This window comes from Narcine bancroftii, chromosome 1 (assembly GCF_036971445.1).
Source record: "Narcine bancroftii isolate sNarBan1 chromosome 1, sNarBan1.hap1, whole genome shotgun sequence".
NCBI lineage: Eukaryota > Metazoa > Chordata > Chondrichthyes > Torpediniformes > Narcinidae > Narcine > Narcine bancroftii.
In genome coordinates this window covers 165603422-165622360 of record NC_091469.1, presented here as the reverse complement: position 1 = coordinate 165622360, position 18939 = coordinate 165603422, and the positions used below count along the sequence as shown (strand labels likewise).

The window sequence follows — 18939 nt, the reverse complement described above, 5'->3', positions numbered from 1 at the left end:
GACACTTTAATGACATCTGCAAACTTGGTAATCCTGAAATGAATGTCTTCATCTAAAACATTGATATAGAAGACCAAAAGTAATGGGCACAGCACCAAACTTTAGCATTCCCCAAGTTACAGGCCTTGAATCCAAAAACAACCTTCCACATTACTCTCTGCTTTCCTTCATGAAGCCAATTTTCTATCCATTCTGCTATTTCACCTTGGATCCCATGCAATTTAACCTTCCAGAGCAGCCTGCCATGTGGAATCTAATCAAATACCTTGCTGAAATCCATATATACATCTACAGCTCTGACCTCAACCAATTTCTTGATCACATCTTCAAAAACCTCAGATTTGTCCCATCTGGAAAACAATGCTGACTATCCCCAGCCAAGTGCATTCCATCTTCTCGATCAGAATACTGTCTCTCAACTTACTGAGCACAGCTGTTCAGCTCACTAGCCTGCAGTTCCCAGGATTGTCCCTGCAACCCTTCTTGAATACAGGCACATTTGTGACCCTCCATTCTTCTGGTACTTTGGCTCTACTTCATGGTGATAGGGCAGCTGAAATTTCCTCTCCAGCCTCCCATACTTTCCTTAGATATATCTGATTCGACCCAGATTTGTCTACCATATGCATCAATTTGAATATTTATTATCTGTTATCATTTTTTTAATTTAATTCCGTTATTTACTCTAATAATTTTTCTTTGCAAATACCAGTTCAGCTGCAGTGAGAATGTTGATGCATATAACTCATTTTCATTATATAACCAGCCTCCTCCAAATACCCGAGCAATACATTCCAGGCATCCACCACTCTATGTGAAAAGCTTACAGCCATGCAGCACAGTAATTGGCCCTTTCAGCCCACAAGTCCGTGCCACCCAATTAACCTGCAATCCCCGGTAAGCTTCAAATGCTAGGAGGAAACTGGAGCCCCTGAGAAAACCAACGCAGACTCAGAGAGAACATACAAAGAGCTTAGAGACTGCATGGGATTCGAACCATGGTCCTGATCGCTGGCATTCTAAAGGTGTGGTAACCGCTGCGCCAACCATGCTACTTTTTTTAAAATATTTTATTTAAGAATTTTAAAACCACATCCATGTAAACATATTCAATAAAACTGAAGAAAAAAAATTAATTACATATGGGTGTGTGTGTGTATTAAAAAAACTTCATTCCTCCCTACCTCCCCTAAAATATCAAAGAAAGGAAAAAGAAAAAAGTTGGGAGAATGTCAAAAAGAAATATAAAGTCTCAATTCAAATAATAATGGAACTGGGGTGGGGGGTGGGGCGGGTTACCAACCGGATGGGCTTTCAGAGAGTCCTTCAAATTTTCAAACCAACGTGTGGTAAATATGGGCTCCGTATTTTCGATAAAAATTGATACTTATTTAAATCATGTTATTTTCTCAAGTGGAATGAATACAAGTACGCAATTCAGCATGTCACCTCTCCACCCCTAAATCTGTATCTGATTTCCAAGTAATGGCTATGCAATTCTTAGAAACAGCTAAAGCTAATTGTAAAAATTCAATTTGATACATAATTAACCATGCTGCTTCCCTCACACATCTCCTCTAAACTTACCCATTGACCCACAGAACAATACATTCCAGAAAACGGGCCCTTCTTGTCTATGTCGAACTATTAGTCTGCCTTATCCCACTGACCTGCACCATTCTATATCCCTCTAGTACCATCCGAGCCATATATCTGTCCAAATATTTCTAAAATGTTACAGAAAGAGGGAAACAAGCTGCATTCTACAGTATAAAAGCACAGTGGATCAGATGAATATGGTATACTTAGTTTTTTTAGATTTTACTTAGTTCATCAAGGCTGAAATAAGAGCCCATGGTATTATCAGAAAGATGATAGCATTGGTAGAAGATTGGCTGAATGCCATGAGGGAGAGATTGAAGATAAAAGGGGCCTTTTCTGGTTGGCTGCCAGTGACCAGTGGTGTCCCAAGTTGGGACCACTTACTTTGACCTTGTATGACAATTATTTGGATGACAGAATTGATGGCTTTGTGGCCAAGTTTGCAGATGATAGAAAGATAGAAGGATGGGCATGTAGAATTGAGAAACCACTGAGCATACAGAAGGACTTTGACAGGTTAGCAGATTGGACAAGGAAATGGCAGATAGAGTACAGTGCAGAGAAGTGTATGAACATGGAAGGAATAAAGGTGTAGACTGCTTTCTAAACAGGCAACGAGTTCATAAATCGGAGGTCGAGAAGGACTTAGGTATCCTTGTGCAAGATTCCCTGAAGGCAAAGTTGGTGGTAAGGAAAGCAAATGAAATACATTCATTTTGAGAGGAATAGAAAATATAAAAACAATGATGTGATATCAAGGCTTTATAAGGCATTAGCCAAGAGCATTGTGGCAGTTTTGGTCTTCTTATCCAAGGATAGAAGGGATAGCTTTGGACAAAGTCCAGAGGAGAATGATCCCTGGATGAAAATGTTGTAGTACGAGGAGTGTTTGATGGCTCTGGGACTGTACTCACTGGAGTTTGGAAGAATGAGGAGGGAATCTCATTGAAATACATCAAATACTGGAAGGCTTGGATAGACTGTACATGGAGAGGATGCTTCCTATAGAGAATCAAGGGTTATGGAGAGAAGGCATGAGAATTGGGTTGATGGAATGGCAGGGCAGACTCGATAGGCCAAATGGCCTCATTCAGCTCCTATGTTTTACGAGGTGTCACACAAAAGACACAAGATAATGATGCAGAGTTGGCGGCAACACATTGGTGTGGATAGAGGGAGGGTTACAGAAGGAAGGCAGAGTCAGACATAAATAAATAAATTAGGCGATGTGCTGCAGGGATCTGCGATGGATCCACAACGGTTCACACCTCATAAAACAGAACTGTTTGGAGGGTTCTAAGTGCAGCTTTGAGGATGATATTAAATTCAGTGAAAAAGCAAATCATGTCAATGACACAGTGAAACTACTGAGATATATAGGCAGCTCAAGTTAGTGGGCAAGGATCTCGTAGCTGGAGTACAATGTCCGGTAAGGTAAAGTCATCCACTTTGAAAAGAAAAATAATAGATTAGACTATGATTTAAATGGTGCAAAACTCAAGCATACTTTCATGCAGAGTCCTGGGAGTGCATGAGCAAGAGTCACAACATTAGCAGCAAATAATCAAGGCAGCGAAAGGATAATAAAAACTAATTCCAAAGTTACATCGTGCAAAAAGGAACCATGATGTATTAGCTCAGTGATTTGTCTTTCGGCTCCTAGAACGCTTCCACCAGCGTTGTCTCCGCTCCATCCTCAACATCCATTGGAGCGCTTTCATCCCTAGCGTCGAGGTACTCGAGATGGCAGAGGTCGACAGCATCGAGTCCACGCTGCTGAAGATCCAGCTGCGCTGGATGGGTCACGTCTCCAGAATGGAGGACCATCGCCTTCCCAAGATCGTGTTATATGGCGAGCTCTCCACTGGCCACCGTGACAGAGGTGCACCAAAGAAAAGGTACAAGGACTGCCTAAAGAAATCTGTTGGTGCCTGCCACATTGACCACCGCCAGTGGGCTGATAACGCCTCAAACCGTGCATCTTGGCGCCTCACAGTTTGGCGGGCAGCAACCTCCTTTGAAGAAGACCGCAGAGCCCACCTCACTGACAAAAGGCAAAGGAGGAAAAACCCAACACCCAACCCCAACCAACCAATTTTCCCCTGCAACCGCTGCAACCGTGTCTGCCTGTCCCACATCGGACTTGTCAGCCACAAACGAGCCTGCAGCTGACGTGGACTTTTTACCCCCTCCATAAATCTTCGTCCGCGAAGCCAAGCCAAAGAAAACAGATATTTTGGGTACATTATAACTGGCAGCTATTCTTTGCATTGATGAGTTTTGTCAACTGTATTAAATATTTAATCCCTTTAACCAACAGGGCTACTGTTACGGGATATGTTAGAATAGTTATGGGTAAAATAGGTCTTTAGAAAAGATAGATTGAGGGGGTTCAGTTTAGGTTACACTTCACAAATGAGTAACACTTTACAAAAGACATCTTATTTAAAATGCAAGAGCCTTGCTGAAGTAAGACACTGTGTCTTTGCAGAGAAAATGGAACTGCATTGGAAAGGATTTTAAAAGGTGCAAATGGAATATAATGTTGATCATGTCCAGGCTCAGATACTGTTAAGATCTTTTGAAAATTGGGTTTGGAGCCTTGGGAGAGGCTTTTACAAGCAGAGAGAGGAATAAACAAAAGGTGATTTCTCTTTTGGGGACAGAGAGACTTGAAAAACACCATTTTGAAGAAGGGTTGTGAATTCTGAGTTTAGCCTGTTCAAAATCCTTGTAGTCCTTACAAGAGGAAATGGCTGGCTAGTGTTTCTCCTGAAATAAGGGAAACAAGAGGAACTCTATGGTGACCTGGAAGAAGAGGTTATCATTTGGAAAAACCCATGATGGGTCAAGTTTCTTCGGCAAGACATTGAAGTGACTGACGAGAGGAAATCAGTTTGTATGTGACCAACGAGCAACAAATTTCTCTCTGAAACCAACAAGAACCTTCCTGAGGTGTAACCATTTAACTTTAAGCACCAGAGCCTGGTGGAAATTATAAATGTTAAATTCTGTGTACAGTATGAGAATTGCCTGTTACCGGTGAACTTGGGGAAGTGAAAAGTGAATGATTGGACAGTGAAACAAAGAACTTTTCCGAACATATAAACATTATATACACGTGCTCTTAGAATTAGAAGGGGGTTAAGTTAGGTTAAGGTAATAATAATAAGTTAAAGATTGATCCTGTTTTCATGTTTAAAGATAATTAAAAGTAATATTTGTTTAAGTGACCATTGTCTTGGTGAATTTCTATTGTTGCTGAGTTTTGGAGTCTGGGTTCATAACACTATATCCAACTCTTTTTTGAAAACAGCTAACAAAATGGCTCAACAACTTTCTGTGGTAAGGAGTTCCGTAAGTAGAAATAGCTCCTTTTCATTTCAGACCCAGATAGCTTCACCCTTAACATTTGATGTTACTTTGATTGTAACTCCTGTTCAGGACTTCCCCAAGCCTAACCCAAAATTACACAAAGGGCAACCAGCCTCCGATAACAAGTAGCGCTATGAGGAATTTTCAAAACATAGTGCAGTGATGAACAGATGGTTATAATTTATTGACACACACACTTCATCTTAAATATTAATGTTAACTTAGAAAGCTCCAGCAGATAAGAGTTTCATTGCATCTGTACATCCTATTTATAATGAACTTCATTCATGATATATTTCTTCACAACCATTACCAATCTTCAAATAACATGATACTTACATATGATCTGTGGAGACTTGACTGAGGCTATGTACTAACTGTGTGACAAGGCTCTCATCCCGACACCCCATGAGGCAATTTACATCTTCTGCAATTCTTCCTCCAAACAACAAGCTTTTGGTGGTGGTAGCAGGCAGTGGAGAGGGAAGTGGAAGCTGATTTAGTACTGTTTGAAGAAAGAGAATAGGAATTCAAATAACTTACAATAACAAAACATTTTTTTTTTTAAACAGTGCCACTAAACCAGAGTATTTTAACAATTATCAAAAGTTCAGCAATAGTTTCAAATGTGATGGCTTTAGCAAATGTTTATGGCCACAACACACAGGAATGGAATTACACGATTCAATCATCGAGTTCACTCCACCGTCCCATCATGGCTAACTTATATTCAACAAAATAACACTGCAATACAGCACAGGCCTTTTGGCCCACAATGCTGTGTCAACCTGTATAAACCTACTCCACAACAATCTAATCCTTCCCAACCTCACACCCATAACCCTTTCTTTTTACTACATCCATGTGCTTTCCTTTGAGTCTTTTGAATATCCCTATTGTGCCAGCCTCCACCACCATCCCCAGCACCACTCACCCTCTTTAAAAAAAAATATACCTGATATCTCCCTGAAACTTTCCTCCACTCATATTAAACAGGTGTCCACTAGTATACTATCCTTTTCAACCACATTCTCCTGCAAGTAAAAATGGCAACCTGGGCTGAGATATGTTCCACTTGCAGTAGAGAACCATAGAATATTACAGCACAGAAAACAGGCCATTTGGCCCTTGGAGTCTATGCCGAATTATTATTCTGCCTAGTCCCACTGACCTGCACCCAGTCCATAGCCCTCCACACCCATCATATCCATGTACTTGTCCAAATTTTTCTTAAATGTTAAAATTGAACCCACATTCACCACTTCAGCTGGCAGCTCAATCCACACCCCCACCACTCTCTGTGTGAAGAAGTTCCCCCTCACATTCTCCCTAAACTTGTCACTTTTCATTTTTATATCCCATCTAACCTCAGTGGAAAAAGCTTACTTGCATTTACTCTGTCTCCCTCATAATTTTAAATACCTCGATCAAATCTCCCCTCATTCTTCTACACTCTAGGGAATAAAGTCCTAACCTCTTTAACCCTCCCTGTAACTCAGTTCCTGAAGTCCCTGTGGATAGTCAGGGAGGCCAACGGTATCCCTGACATCTTCATCTGTGAGAATTGCATCCAGCTGCAGCTCCTTACAGAGTGCGTTTGGCAAATGGAGCTGGAGTTGGATGAACTCCGGATCATTCAGAAGGCTGAGAGGTGACAGACAGGAATTACAGAGACGCAATCACACCTAGGAGGCAGGAAAAAGGTAGCTGGGTGACAGTCAAGAAAGGGAAGAGGGGAGTCAGTGCAGGCTGCCCGAAGGGGAATGAGGGGCCACGACCTACCAGAAACAAGCCACGGCGATCAAGTCTCTGGTGCAAAGCCTAGTCTTGTGACAAAGAAGGGAAAGGAGGAAAAGAGGTGAGCTTTAATGATAGGGGATTCAATAGAGAGAAGAGATAAGAGGTTTGGTGGATGAGATCGAGAATCCTAGATAGCATGTCGTCTCCCAGGTCCCAAGGTCTGGTATGTCTCTGGTTCAAGGCATTCTCAAGGAGGAGGAGGATCAGCCAGAGGTAGAGGTCACGATCCATATAGGATGAATAAGGAGGTCCTGCAAAGGGAGTTCAGGGTGTTAGGCACCAAGTTGAAGGACACAGTCTCCAGGGTAGTGATCTCAGGACTGCTCCCCATGCAATGTGGCAGTGAAGTTAGAAATAGGAAGGATGATGCAGCTTCACACATGGCTAAAGACCTGGTGCAGGAGGGAGGGCTTCAGGGAAGGTGAGACCTACAGTGGGATGGTTTGCATCTGAACTGGAGGGGGACTAATATCCTTGTGGAAAGGTTTGCCCCTGCTGCTTTGGTGGGAGGGGTTGACCTCGATATGCGGAGAGTGGGAGCCAGAAAGCTGGAACAGATCGAGTGGGAGTGGAAATACTATGTTAAGACAGGAATCAAAAGGTTGCGCATGGTAGGAATAATATTCTGAGGTGCCCATTTCAATGCAAGGAGTATTGTAGGAAAGGCAAACGAGCTTGTGGAATTACAGATAGACCCTAACTTACGACATCCCAATTTGTGGTATTCCAAAGATACGATAGTCAGAAACAAAAACTGTTTCAAGTTACCGTGTTTTCCCGCATTTGTGATACGCTGCTTGGTGATGCTGTGTGACTGCAGCAGAGCCCGAGAGCAGCATTCAGCATATGCTCGTAGTCATGAGTTCAGTGAGACTGAACAGCAACTCGCCTCCATGCCCGCAAGGCGACCATACAACTCTCCTGCTTCTGATGGAAAAAAGGGCAAGCAATCACTCTTGAGACTAAACTCGAGACACTTGCTGAGAATAAAGGAGAGAAGAAGGCTGACTGCTATGGCACGTGATTAATGGGCACTCGCAATCAACCACCGCAAAGTTTAAGTGTCCTTTCAGTGTTCTTCATGAGGAAAAACATTGGGCCAATTGACGAGATGCAAAGATTGCTTGTCACACGGACGGAGGATCAAATACAAAAGCGGATACCGCTTGGCCTACTGGCAACACAGTCGAAAGCAAAATTCCTTGAAGAACTTGCTGATGACCTTATGGTACCCACAAATGACTTCAAAGCAAGGGGCGGTTCCACCAATTCAAAAGGCACCATAATTTTCATAATGTGAGGCACCAAGTGCCGGTGCAGAAGCTTTTAAGGAAGAGCTGGACAGGATCATGATTGAATAAATCATTTACCAGAACAAATATTTAATGTTGATGAACTTGCTTGTTCTGGAAGTAGATACCTGAGTGCGCCTCCATTCATCAGGAGACCAAGAGAATGCCAGCATTCAAAGCACTCAAAGACCGAATGACACGGTTTTTGGGTGGAAATGTGGCAGGGTTCAAATTGAAACTTTTCCTGATCTACGACTGAGAACCCCAGAGCATTCAAGAATGTGAGAAAGCTTACGCTTCCTGATTTTTATCACCATAACAAGAACCCGTGGCTTGTTTCTGCACCTGGAGGACACTGGTGTCATTTGAAGACTGGTTTCTGAACTGTTTTATTTCCCCAGGCAAAAAATACCTTCAGCAGAACGACATCCCATTCAAGATTCTACTGATGTTAAAGTCCAACATCAGTTAGACAATGTTCCAGGACATCCTCCGTCATGAATAATAATGTGAAAGTTGTGTTTTTGCCACCAAACACAACCTCACTCATTCAACCAATGGACCAAGGCGCAATAGCAATGTTCAAAGCCAAACGTTTTTAAGCAACTGATCCTGACTGGATGCACTGAGAGTTTTGGAAAGGTTTTGACTTTCTAAATTCTATCCAGAACATCACTGTAGCATGGGACAAAGTGACACGGCAATGTATGAACGGCATTTGGAAGAACATTTTGAAGTCATTTGTGAGTAACGTAACAGACTTTAACAGAGATACTGCTGTCGATGAAATTCATGGCAATACTTTAGTGCTTGGGAAACAGCTAGTATTGGACATGGGTGAGGAGGACATTCTTCGGCTTGTTGGCATTGAAGCTGAAGTGCTTTCCAATGAAGAGCTGATCAAACTGGAGAAATCAAGAACACCAGAAGCTGAGACAGAGGAAGGAGAATTTATACCAGAGGCACCAGACAGCAAAGAAAGTGACTGAGGCATTTGCTGCCATCAATAGTGGCATAAGGAATCTGAAGAAATGGACGTCAATTATGAGATTTGCAAAAGTTGGCAGAGTGGTACAGAATGGCCATTGCTTGTTACAGAGAAATTTACAATAAGAAAAAAAACAATCTGTCCAGTCAAAAATGGATATCTTCATGAAGAGACTACCTGTATGCTCGCAAAACAAGAAGTGTCGATAAAGCTGTACTTTCAACAAGTTCAGCTCTCTACAAACATTTATCATGTACCATCAGAAGAATGTGACATTGATGACCCTGTCCCTTTACTTTCCCCCTTATTCCTCAAAGTCCAGTGAATAATTGCTTCAGACATTCTTCAGGAACAGTCTGCTTACAGCTTTGTAATGTTTCTTCACTTTAAATTGTGTAATAACAAAGGTTTTCGTCGTTTAAATAAAATTTAAATTAAAAAGCAGTTGTGTGCACTGTGTAGTAATGTGTTTTCCCATTTAAATTCTATAAAAACCACGAGAGCGCTATTATTTTCAATTTACAATCATTTCAACTTATGTTGCGAGTCCCAGAACAGAACCCCATTGTAAGTAGGGGTCTACCTGTACGACATTGTGGTTGTTCATGAAACTTGACTGCAGGAAGCACAGCTCTGGCGGCTCAGTGTTCCGGGCTTCCGTTGTTTGAGACATGATAGAACGAGAAAATATCACAACAAGACGTGGGCTCGTCTACTGAGGGTATATGGGTGGAGCTGAGGAACAGGAAAGGTAGGACCACACTCATGGGGTTGTATTATAGACCATAAAGGTCAACAAAATTTGAATGAGAAAATTTGCAGAGAGGTAGCGGACAGTTGCAGGAAACATAAGTTTGTGATATTCAAATCATAGTGTTTTTTTTTGCCTCAGCATTTACTCAGGAAACTGACATGGGGACAATAAAAATGATGGAAACAAAGCAGTCTGGTCATGGAACTATACAAATTAAAGAGGGGGAGGTGCTTGCTTGTTGCAGAGATATCTTCAACATGTCCTTAGCCACGGATGAGATGCTGGAGGATTGTGTAAAAAAGGATCTAACACTAATCCGGGAATTTATAAGCCGGTGAGCCTGACATTAGGAGTGGGAAAGTTGTTTATCTGGATGATAATGTGGTAAATTGAACCAGCAAGTTTGCAGATGCCACAAAGATTGGACAGTGAGTAAGGCTTTTAAAGCTTGCTGAGGGATCTGGACCAGATGGAAAAATGGGCTGAAAAATGGCAGATAGAATTTAATGTAAACAAGTGTGAAGTTTTGCATTTTGGAATGATTAGCCAAGGTAGGACATACACTGTAAATGGTAGGACACTGAAGAGTACAGTAGAACAGAGGGATCTGGGGATACAGATATATAATTCCTGAAAGCGGTGCCATGGGTAAATAGTCATAAAGAGAGTTTTTGGCATTTTGGACTTCATTGAGTATGGGGTGTTGTGGTAAAGTTGTATAAGACATTGTTGAGGCCAAATGTGGAATATTGTGTGCTCATAACATAACATATAACATATAACATAACATAACAATTAGAGCACGGAAACAGGCCATTAGGCCCTTCTAGTCCGCACCGAACCAAACACCCCTTTCTAGTCCCACCTCCCTGCACAATGACCATAACCCTCCATCTTCTTCTCATCCATATACCTTTTCTTAAATAATACAATTGACTCCGCCGCCACTATTTCTCCCGGAAGCTCATTCCACACAGCTACCACTCTGAGTAAAGAAGTTCCCCCTCATGTTACCTCTAAACCTCTGCCCCTAATTCTTAACTCATGTCCTCTTGTTTTAATCTTTCCTCCTCTTAACGGAAATAGGCTATCCACATCCATTCTGTCTATCCCTTTCATAATCTTAAATACTTCTATCAAATCCCCTCTCAACCTTCTACGCTCCAAAGAATAAAGACCCAATGTATATTTCTATACATTAACAGGGAAACTCCAAGACCCTTCACTATTTTTCTGGACAGAACAACCAACAGGCAGGGAGTACATCTGCAGGGGCCTCCTACCTCCCGCTCCAACAGGTATCCTGTTGTTCGGTGGGGTGCAGGTCAGAGAGAGATAGAACCATAGAACATTACAGCACAGAAACAGTCCCTTCAGCCCTTCTAGTCAGTGCCAAACCATTTTTCTGCCTAGTCCCACTGACTGACCCCAATCCATAGCCCTCCATACCTCTCCCATCCATGTACCTGTCCAAATTCTTCTTAAATGTTAAAAATGAGCATGCATTCGCCATCTCAGCTGGCAGCTTGTTCCACACCCCCACTACTAATGTTCCCCCTAAACTTTTCCCCTTTCACTCTTTACCCATGTCCTCTGGTTTGTACCTCACCAACCCTCAGTCCAAAAAGCCTATCTACATTTACTCTGTCTATCCCCTCATAATTTTAAACACCTCCATTAAATCTCCCCTCATTCTTCTACGCTCCAGGGAATAAAGTCCTAACCTGTTGAACCTTTCCCTGTAACCCAGTTCCTGAAGTCCAGGCAACATCCTAGTAAATCTTCTCTGCCCTCTTTCCTGTAGTTCGGTGTCCAAAACTGCACACAATACTCCAAATTTGTCATCATCAATGTCTTCTACAACTTTAAAGGAGGGGTGGTCCACCAAGCTGAAGGTCTACTGAGCAGTGGTCCTTACCATCCTCCTTTAAGCCCGTGAGACCTGGACTGTCTACAGCAGACACACCAAACAGCTCACCGGATCGGCTGAACCTGTCCTGTCTCGTTCCCCAATAGGAGATCCAGTATTGGACTCTCTCTCTAGTTGGTACCTCTATATATTGATTTATAAAACCTTCCTGAACACATTTGACAAACTCCAAGCCATCCAGCCCTTTTACAGGATGGGAGCCCCAGTCAATATGTGGAAAGTTCAAATCCCCAATGATCACACCCTTATGTTTTCTGTAACTGTCCGCTATCTCTCTACAGATTTGCTCCTCCAATTCTCATTGACTATTGGACGGTCTAAAATACAACCCCATGAGTGTGATCATACCTTTCCTGTTCCTCAGCACCACCCATATAGCCTCAGTAGATGAGCCCTCTGGTCTGTCCTGCCTGAGCATACCTGTTATATTTTCCCTGGTGAGCATTGCCATTCCTCCCCCTTTCATCCCCCCACCTCTATCACGTCTAAAGCAATGGAAGCCCGGAACATTGAGCTGCCAGTCCTGCCCCTCCTGCAAACAAGTCTCAATAATGGCCATAATGTCATAATTCCTCGTGCCAATCCAAGCTCTAAAGTCGTCTGCCTTTCCTACAAAATTCCTTGCATTGAAATAGATGCCCTTGAGAACATTTCCACCACGTACAACCTGTTGACTAACGGTTCGTGCATGTAATTTTCACATCATCTTTTCCCTCCTCCGCTCCTCTATCTGCTCTGCCCTCTGGTTCCCCTCCCCCTGCAAATCTTGTTTAAACCCACTGGAGCAACACTAGCAAACTTACCCACAAGGATATTAGTCCCCTCTAGTTCAGATGCAAACCATCCCAGTCAGGAGGTGCCAGTTAATATTAGGGAAGCTGAAATCACCCATAACTACAGCCCTGTATAACCATATATAACCAGATAACCATATACAGCACAGAACAGGCCAATTTGGCCCTACTAGTCCATGCCGGAACAAATCCCCACCCTCCTAGTCCCACTGACCAGCACCTGGTCCATACCCCTCCAATCCTCTCCCCTCCATGTAATTATCCAGTCTTTCCTTAAATGTAAATAACATCCCTGCTTCAACCCCCTCCGCCGGAAGCTTATTCCACATCCCAACCACCCTTTGCGTGAAGAAATTTCCCCTCATGTTCCCCTTATAATTTTCCCCCTTCAATCTCAAACCATGGCCTCTGGTTTGAATATCCCACACTCTTAATTGAAAAAGCCTATCCACGTTGACTCTCTCTGTCCCTTTTAAAATCTTGAACACCTCCATCAAATCCCCCCTCAATCTTCTACGCTCCAGAGAAAAATGCCCCAGGCTGCTCAATCTTTCTCTGTAACTCAAACCCTGACATCCTGAGAACATTCTCGTGAACCTTCTCTGCACTCTCTCTATTTTATTTATATCCTTCCTATAATTTGGTGACCAAAACTGCACACAATATTCCAAACTTGGCCTCACCAATGCTTTATTTCCCACCATTCCAAAATCTGCCTGCTGATCTGCTCCTCAGGGTCCTGAGGGCTCTTTGGGGGATATAGACAACTCCCAGCACAGTGAGAGCTCCCTTCCTATTTCTGACTTCCACCCACACCAACCCAGTGGACCCTCCCTCTGCAGCCGTGATACTAACCCTGACCATAATGCTCCCCCCCCCCCCCCCCACTCTCTTTTACCTCTCCTTTAAAACATCAAAACCCCGGTACCTGTGTTAGCCTAGTCTCTGGACCAGCCACATCGTAATTCCATGTACTGAGCTTACTCTAAGTTCATCTCCCTCATTCCTAATCATTCTTTTTTTTAAGGAAAAGCATGTCTGAATTGTCTTTGTTAAATACAGAATTCCATTGCCTTAAAACCCGTGTTGGAAAAAAACCCCGCAGTTTGTGTTTACTGGAAGCAGATCCTTTGGCTTTTCCAGATGGCAAAATTAGCATTTGAATGTTCCTAAAGCTTCTTACATTGAAATAAACACATTTCCCACCCTCTAACTGATGAGATTTATTTTACCTCCATTGCCTGCCTTTTCTCACAAATTCACTACACATTGCCTCAAACTTTCCATCTAATGCATTCTCTGCTCTCTCTTTTTGGTTCTCTTCTCCCTGCAAATCCAGTTAAACCCACTGGAGCGGCACAAGCAAACCTTCCTGCAATTCAGATGCAAGCCATCCCATCAGAATAGGTCCCAACTCCCTGGAAGGGAGCCCAGTGATCCAGAAACCAGAAGCCCTCCCTCCTGCAGCCACGTGTTAAGCTGCATTATCTGACCCCTCCCTCTAATCAAGTTTACTTTTTAAAAAAATCAGAGAAAGGAGAGAATGAGGAAACTGGACCAGATCAGGTCGCCGCCCCCGGAAGCCAGATGGGGAACCGGTGGAGCAGCCCAACAGTCTAAAACTGATGACTATGATAATGTTCTATGAAGGACCCCATATCTTTTCAAACTGGAACTTTTTGTCTTTGACATTGTATCTCTTTTTTTCCAAAGTTAAATCTGCCGTTACATCCCATCAGTTGGTGGAAGTTCATATTTCCACTTCATTAAAACCTCTCGTCGGGATATCAGCGCACTAAAAGCTAAAACCCTCTCTTGAGATATTGGGAAATCACCTGGTCCAGGAGATTTACCTGACTGCAAGGAAGAAATAGCAACAGAAATTTCTTCCTGAGAAATAGGTGCCTCCATCTTTAAATGCTTATCCTGTGATAACATAGATAGATTTATTCAGTGCAAAAATTCTGACATCAAAATGGAATTATTCTTAAACTCAAAGATTAGAATAAAATTGTCTAAAAGTCTTATTAATTTTAGATGGACCAGTGTCATTGTACCATCTCTCATGCAAATCTTGATAATTTGCTTTCTCACAGCAATGCCTTTCAATTAACCAGCAAGTAGTTTTCCAGTTTCTTCACCGGGAATATAGGAATGGCTTTTTCTTCTCAACAAATGCTGTTCTATAGGATTTGTAGAAAGAAGAACAAACTTAGTTTTAAGTTTGACATGTCTTTTATGTCGATCCAGATTTTTATTTTGAGCTGATTTATCAGTTCCAATCTTTCTTTCTTCCTTAGCCTTTTTATAAATATTAAGTGTATAAGAAATAATTTGTCCCCTCAAATAAGCTTTGATAGTATCCCAAACAATCAACTTAGATATTGATGGGGAGGAGTTGGTACTAAAAAAAATTCTATTTGTTGTTAAATAGAATAGAGCGTAGAAGATTGAGGGGGGATTTGATGGAGGTGTTCAAGATTTTAAAAGGGACAGAGAGAGTCAACGTGGATAGGCTTTTTCAATTAAGAGTGGGGGAGATTCAAACCAGAGGCCATGGTTTGAGATTGAAGGGGGAAAATTATAAGGGGAACATGAGGGGAAATTATCTGCAAGTAGAAAAGTATTAAATCTGCATTGAATCAGAAATTCAAAGTTAGTTCAGCAGGAGCATGATCCGAAATAACAATTGGATGTTAATTATTTGCTATCATCGATGCAATCAGTTAATTATCTAATAAAAAATAATCAATTCTAGAATAAGAATGGCATATGTTCAAAAACATGAGTATTCTCTATTATTCTTCTTTGGCTTGGCTTCGCGGACGAAGATTTATGGAGGGGGTAAAAGTCCACGTCAGCTGCAGGCTCGTTTGTGGCTGACAAGTCCGATGCGGGACAGGCAGACACGGTTGCAGCGGCTGCAGGGGAAAATTGGTTGGTTGGGGTTGGGTGTTGGGTTTTTCCTCCTTTGCCTTTTGTCAGTGAGGTGGGCTCTGCGGTCTTCTTCAAAGGAGGTTGCTGCCCGCCAAACTGTGAGGCGCCAAGATGCACGGTTTGAGGCGATATCAGCCAACTGGCGGTGGTCAATGTGGCAGGCACCAAGAGATTTCTTTAGGCAGTCCTTGTACCTTTTCTTTGGTGCACCTCTGTCACGGTGGCCAGTGGAGAGCTCGCCATATAACACGATCTTGGGAAGGCGATGGTCCTCCATTCTGGAGACGTGACCCACCCAGCGCAGCTGGATCTTCAGCAGCGTGGACTCAATGCTGTCGACCTCTGCCATCTCGAGTACTTCGACGTTAGGGATGAAAGCGCTCCAATGGATGTTGAGGATGGAGCGGAGACAACGCTGGTGGAAGGATTTAAAAATCACCATACACTTGAAACATCAACATTTGATGGAAGAGAAGGAATTGAAGTTTCCAATTTAGAAAGAGCCGTAGATCGAGCAGGCTGAACAATCACATCCTGCATCTAAACAGCAGTTAATAATCACCTCCCGAAATCACTGATTTAAGTCAGGTAAAGCTGAAACAATTCTCAAAAAATGCTGGTTCGTCTGGGTTTGGTGCATACACATTGGCCAATGCAACCATTTTATTATATAATTTACCTGTGAGAATAATACATTGAACCTGTTTATTTAAAATACTGTGATGTAATTCAAATGGAAACCCCCCACTAATCTTGGCCTCCGAACAAGAATGAAAAACGTCCTTTCCATCTAAACATTAACCCATCTTTATCAGAACTTTTTATGTGCATCTCCTGAAAAAGGATTATATCTCCCTTTAAATTCTTGATATGACTCATAACTTTATGTCTCTTAAAATTGAAGAAATCATTATTTAGGCAACTAATGGATGCTCTAGTTCCCTACCAGCAATCTGAGGGCTGCCATCTCAATTCAACTGCATTCAGAATTAAAATATAAGTAACCTTGTTACTCCTACTAAAATCCTGTTTCTAACCTCACTAGCACGCGGCATGGGCAGCAATCCTGAGATCACTACCCTGGAGGTCCTGTCCTTCAATCTAGCACCAAACTCCCTGAACTCTCTTTGCAGGACCTCTTCACCCTTCCTACCCACATCATTGGTCCCTACATGGACCATGACATCTGGCTGCTCACCCTCCCTCCTGAAAATGCCATGAACTTTCCCTCTCCTAACTGTCACCCAGTAAACTTCCTCTTGCCTCCTAGGTGTGAATACATCCCTGTAACTCCTGTCTACCACCCCTTCTTCCTCCTAGAAATAAAATGGCGGTGTTGCTGGAATTGCTGCAATGGTGGTGTGCTGGTTCTGACCTGCGGAGTGCAGGGAGTCGAGTCACAGTCTCCCCCATGGAGTCCAACCTCCCAGTCCAATTATTGTCTGCTCCATACAGGCTTTAAATGGCCTGTTGTACAGGGCTGACAGTTTGATTTGAAAAACCTGTGACTATGGGGTCTGGCCACAGATGGCGGCGCCCATGTTTGGCAGCAGCCACAAGAGATTACAGACTCTGGGGAAGCAGAGAACTAGCGTAGGGCATCATAAAATGGGGAAACCACCCCCCATTTGAGAAGGAGAAGTGGGGGGGTGACCCTATGTGACGGTGACCGCGGTGGTGGACCAGTGAGGGGCTCTGAGGCTAAAGAACACATGGAGGCTGTGGGCTGCTGCAGTCTGCAGTCGAGGGATTCACATCGGGCAGTGGACTGCTGAAGTCCGGCTGAGCAGGCACCAGGTATCGGATCCGGGCTGTGAGAGGGGGCCAAGGGCGCTGAAGGGTTCCTGATCACATCGGAAGTTCAGATCTGGAGCTTGGGCTGATGGTTTGGACTGGACTTGATGAGGCTGTGGGAACTGGAGGAAAATCCATGGACACTCAGTGACTCTGGTGGAGGGGGGCTTGTTTCTGCTTCTCTCTCTCTCCGACTGTAAGGGGAGCTTCAGGCAATTTCTGCTGATGGCAAAAGCAAATTCCGTATAATATTGCACGGCCTTGATTACATGACAATAAAGGAATCTTGAATGTTGAACCAGAGTTAATCCAACTCCAGCTCCAATTCCCTAATGTGGTTTGTAAAGAGCTGAAAGGTCTCGTCATGGATACTGTTGGCTTCCCTGACTATCCACATTCTGTAAGGGGAGCATGACCCCCTGTCCTGGGGGCCATTCCCGCTGTCTATAAACTAGAGATAAAGAAATGGATTTATTCTTGCTCTGCCTGCCAAAGCCTCTTCGTGCCTCTTATTGGCCTTTCTAATTTCTTTCTTAAGATTTTTTCTACACTCCTTGTAGTGCTCTTTCAATTTCTCAGCTCCCTGCTCTTCATACCTCTTGTACACCTCCCTTTTTCTCCTAACCAAATTTCTAATATTCCAACCTTTCCTACCTTTTATTTCTAATATTCTACCTTTTACCTTAACCTCCATCCTTCCTTTGTTATCTTTATCATTCTTAACTAGGTGGCCATGCACCCTAGACACTGCTCGCAAACTCTGCTCCCCACCCCCCCTGCCAAACTAGTTTAAACCCTCCCCCACAGCTCTAGCAAATCTGCTTGCCAGGATATTGGTTCCCCTCAAGTGGAATCCGTCCCTTTTGTACAGGTCCGACTTTCCCCAGAAGAGATCCCAATGATCCAAAAATGGGATTCAAAAATTACTAACTGGGGTGAAAAAGACACCATTGTTGAAACACTTGATTATTGTTTGGGAGACAATGAAAGATGATATTGGAATAAAAGGAAATATATCGCCCTTGATTCACGATCAGCTTGTACCTTTTTCAAAGGATAATCGATGCTTAATTATCTGGTTTGGTAAGGGTATTAAAAAATATCAAAGATTGTTATGAAGGGGGAGTCACGTGATGGAGTAGTGGCCGGTCGGGGAACTCCAGCCCTCTCCAGAAAAGTTTAAAAAAACCACAGAAAACACAAAGGAACAAACATAAAAATTAAAATAAAGGGAAAGTAAAGGTGGGAAGAAAATGGCAGCGAAGAAAGAAAAGTCGAAAGCAACGGGAAGAAGAGAAGAAGAAAGGACGTTGGAAGAAGAAGGTGAAGGCCTTACCTATCCGAGGAGGCCCGCCGCGGAGCGAGAAGCCCGCTCCCTCAGGTCAGTCGAAGTCCCAGCTCGGGACTACAAAAATGGCTCACGGAGCCAAGCAAAAGTGCGCAACCGTGCATGCGCGAGGAGTCGCGCATGCGCGATGCGCATGACAAAAAAAACACTGACGGGAGGGGGGACCAGCTGAGGAGTCGATCTCCACAGCTGAGAGTGACAGCTACAATACAACAACAAGAAGAGAACATAGAAAACAACGAAAACAAGAAAGAAGAGAGTAAAAAAATCAAGGAAACAACAGATGACCAACCCAGAGGAAGAAGAAGAAGAAGAAGAGCATAGA

The 18939-nt window shown here is 43.1% G+C and overlaps 1 protein-coding gene across 5 annotated transcripts in view; it reads right to left on the bottom strand.

Annotated features, from left to right (window-relative positions):
• The window catches only part of LOC138735925 (nipped-B-like protein), a 1086099-nt gene that overhangs the window by 975880 nt on the left and 91280 nt on the right, over positions 1-18939 (bottom strand). For all 5 annotated transcript variants that reach the window (XM_069884602.1, XM_069884605.1, XM_069884611.1 and 2 more), the window contains exon 3: positions 5317-5482. In XM_069884602.1, the coding sequence (XP_069740703.1) occupies positions 5317-5482 (166 nt within the window). The remainder of the gene's footprint in view (positions 1-5316; positions 5483-18939) is intronic.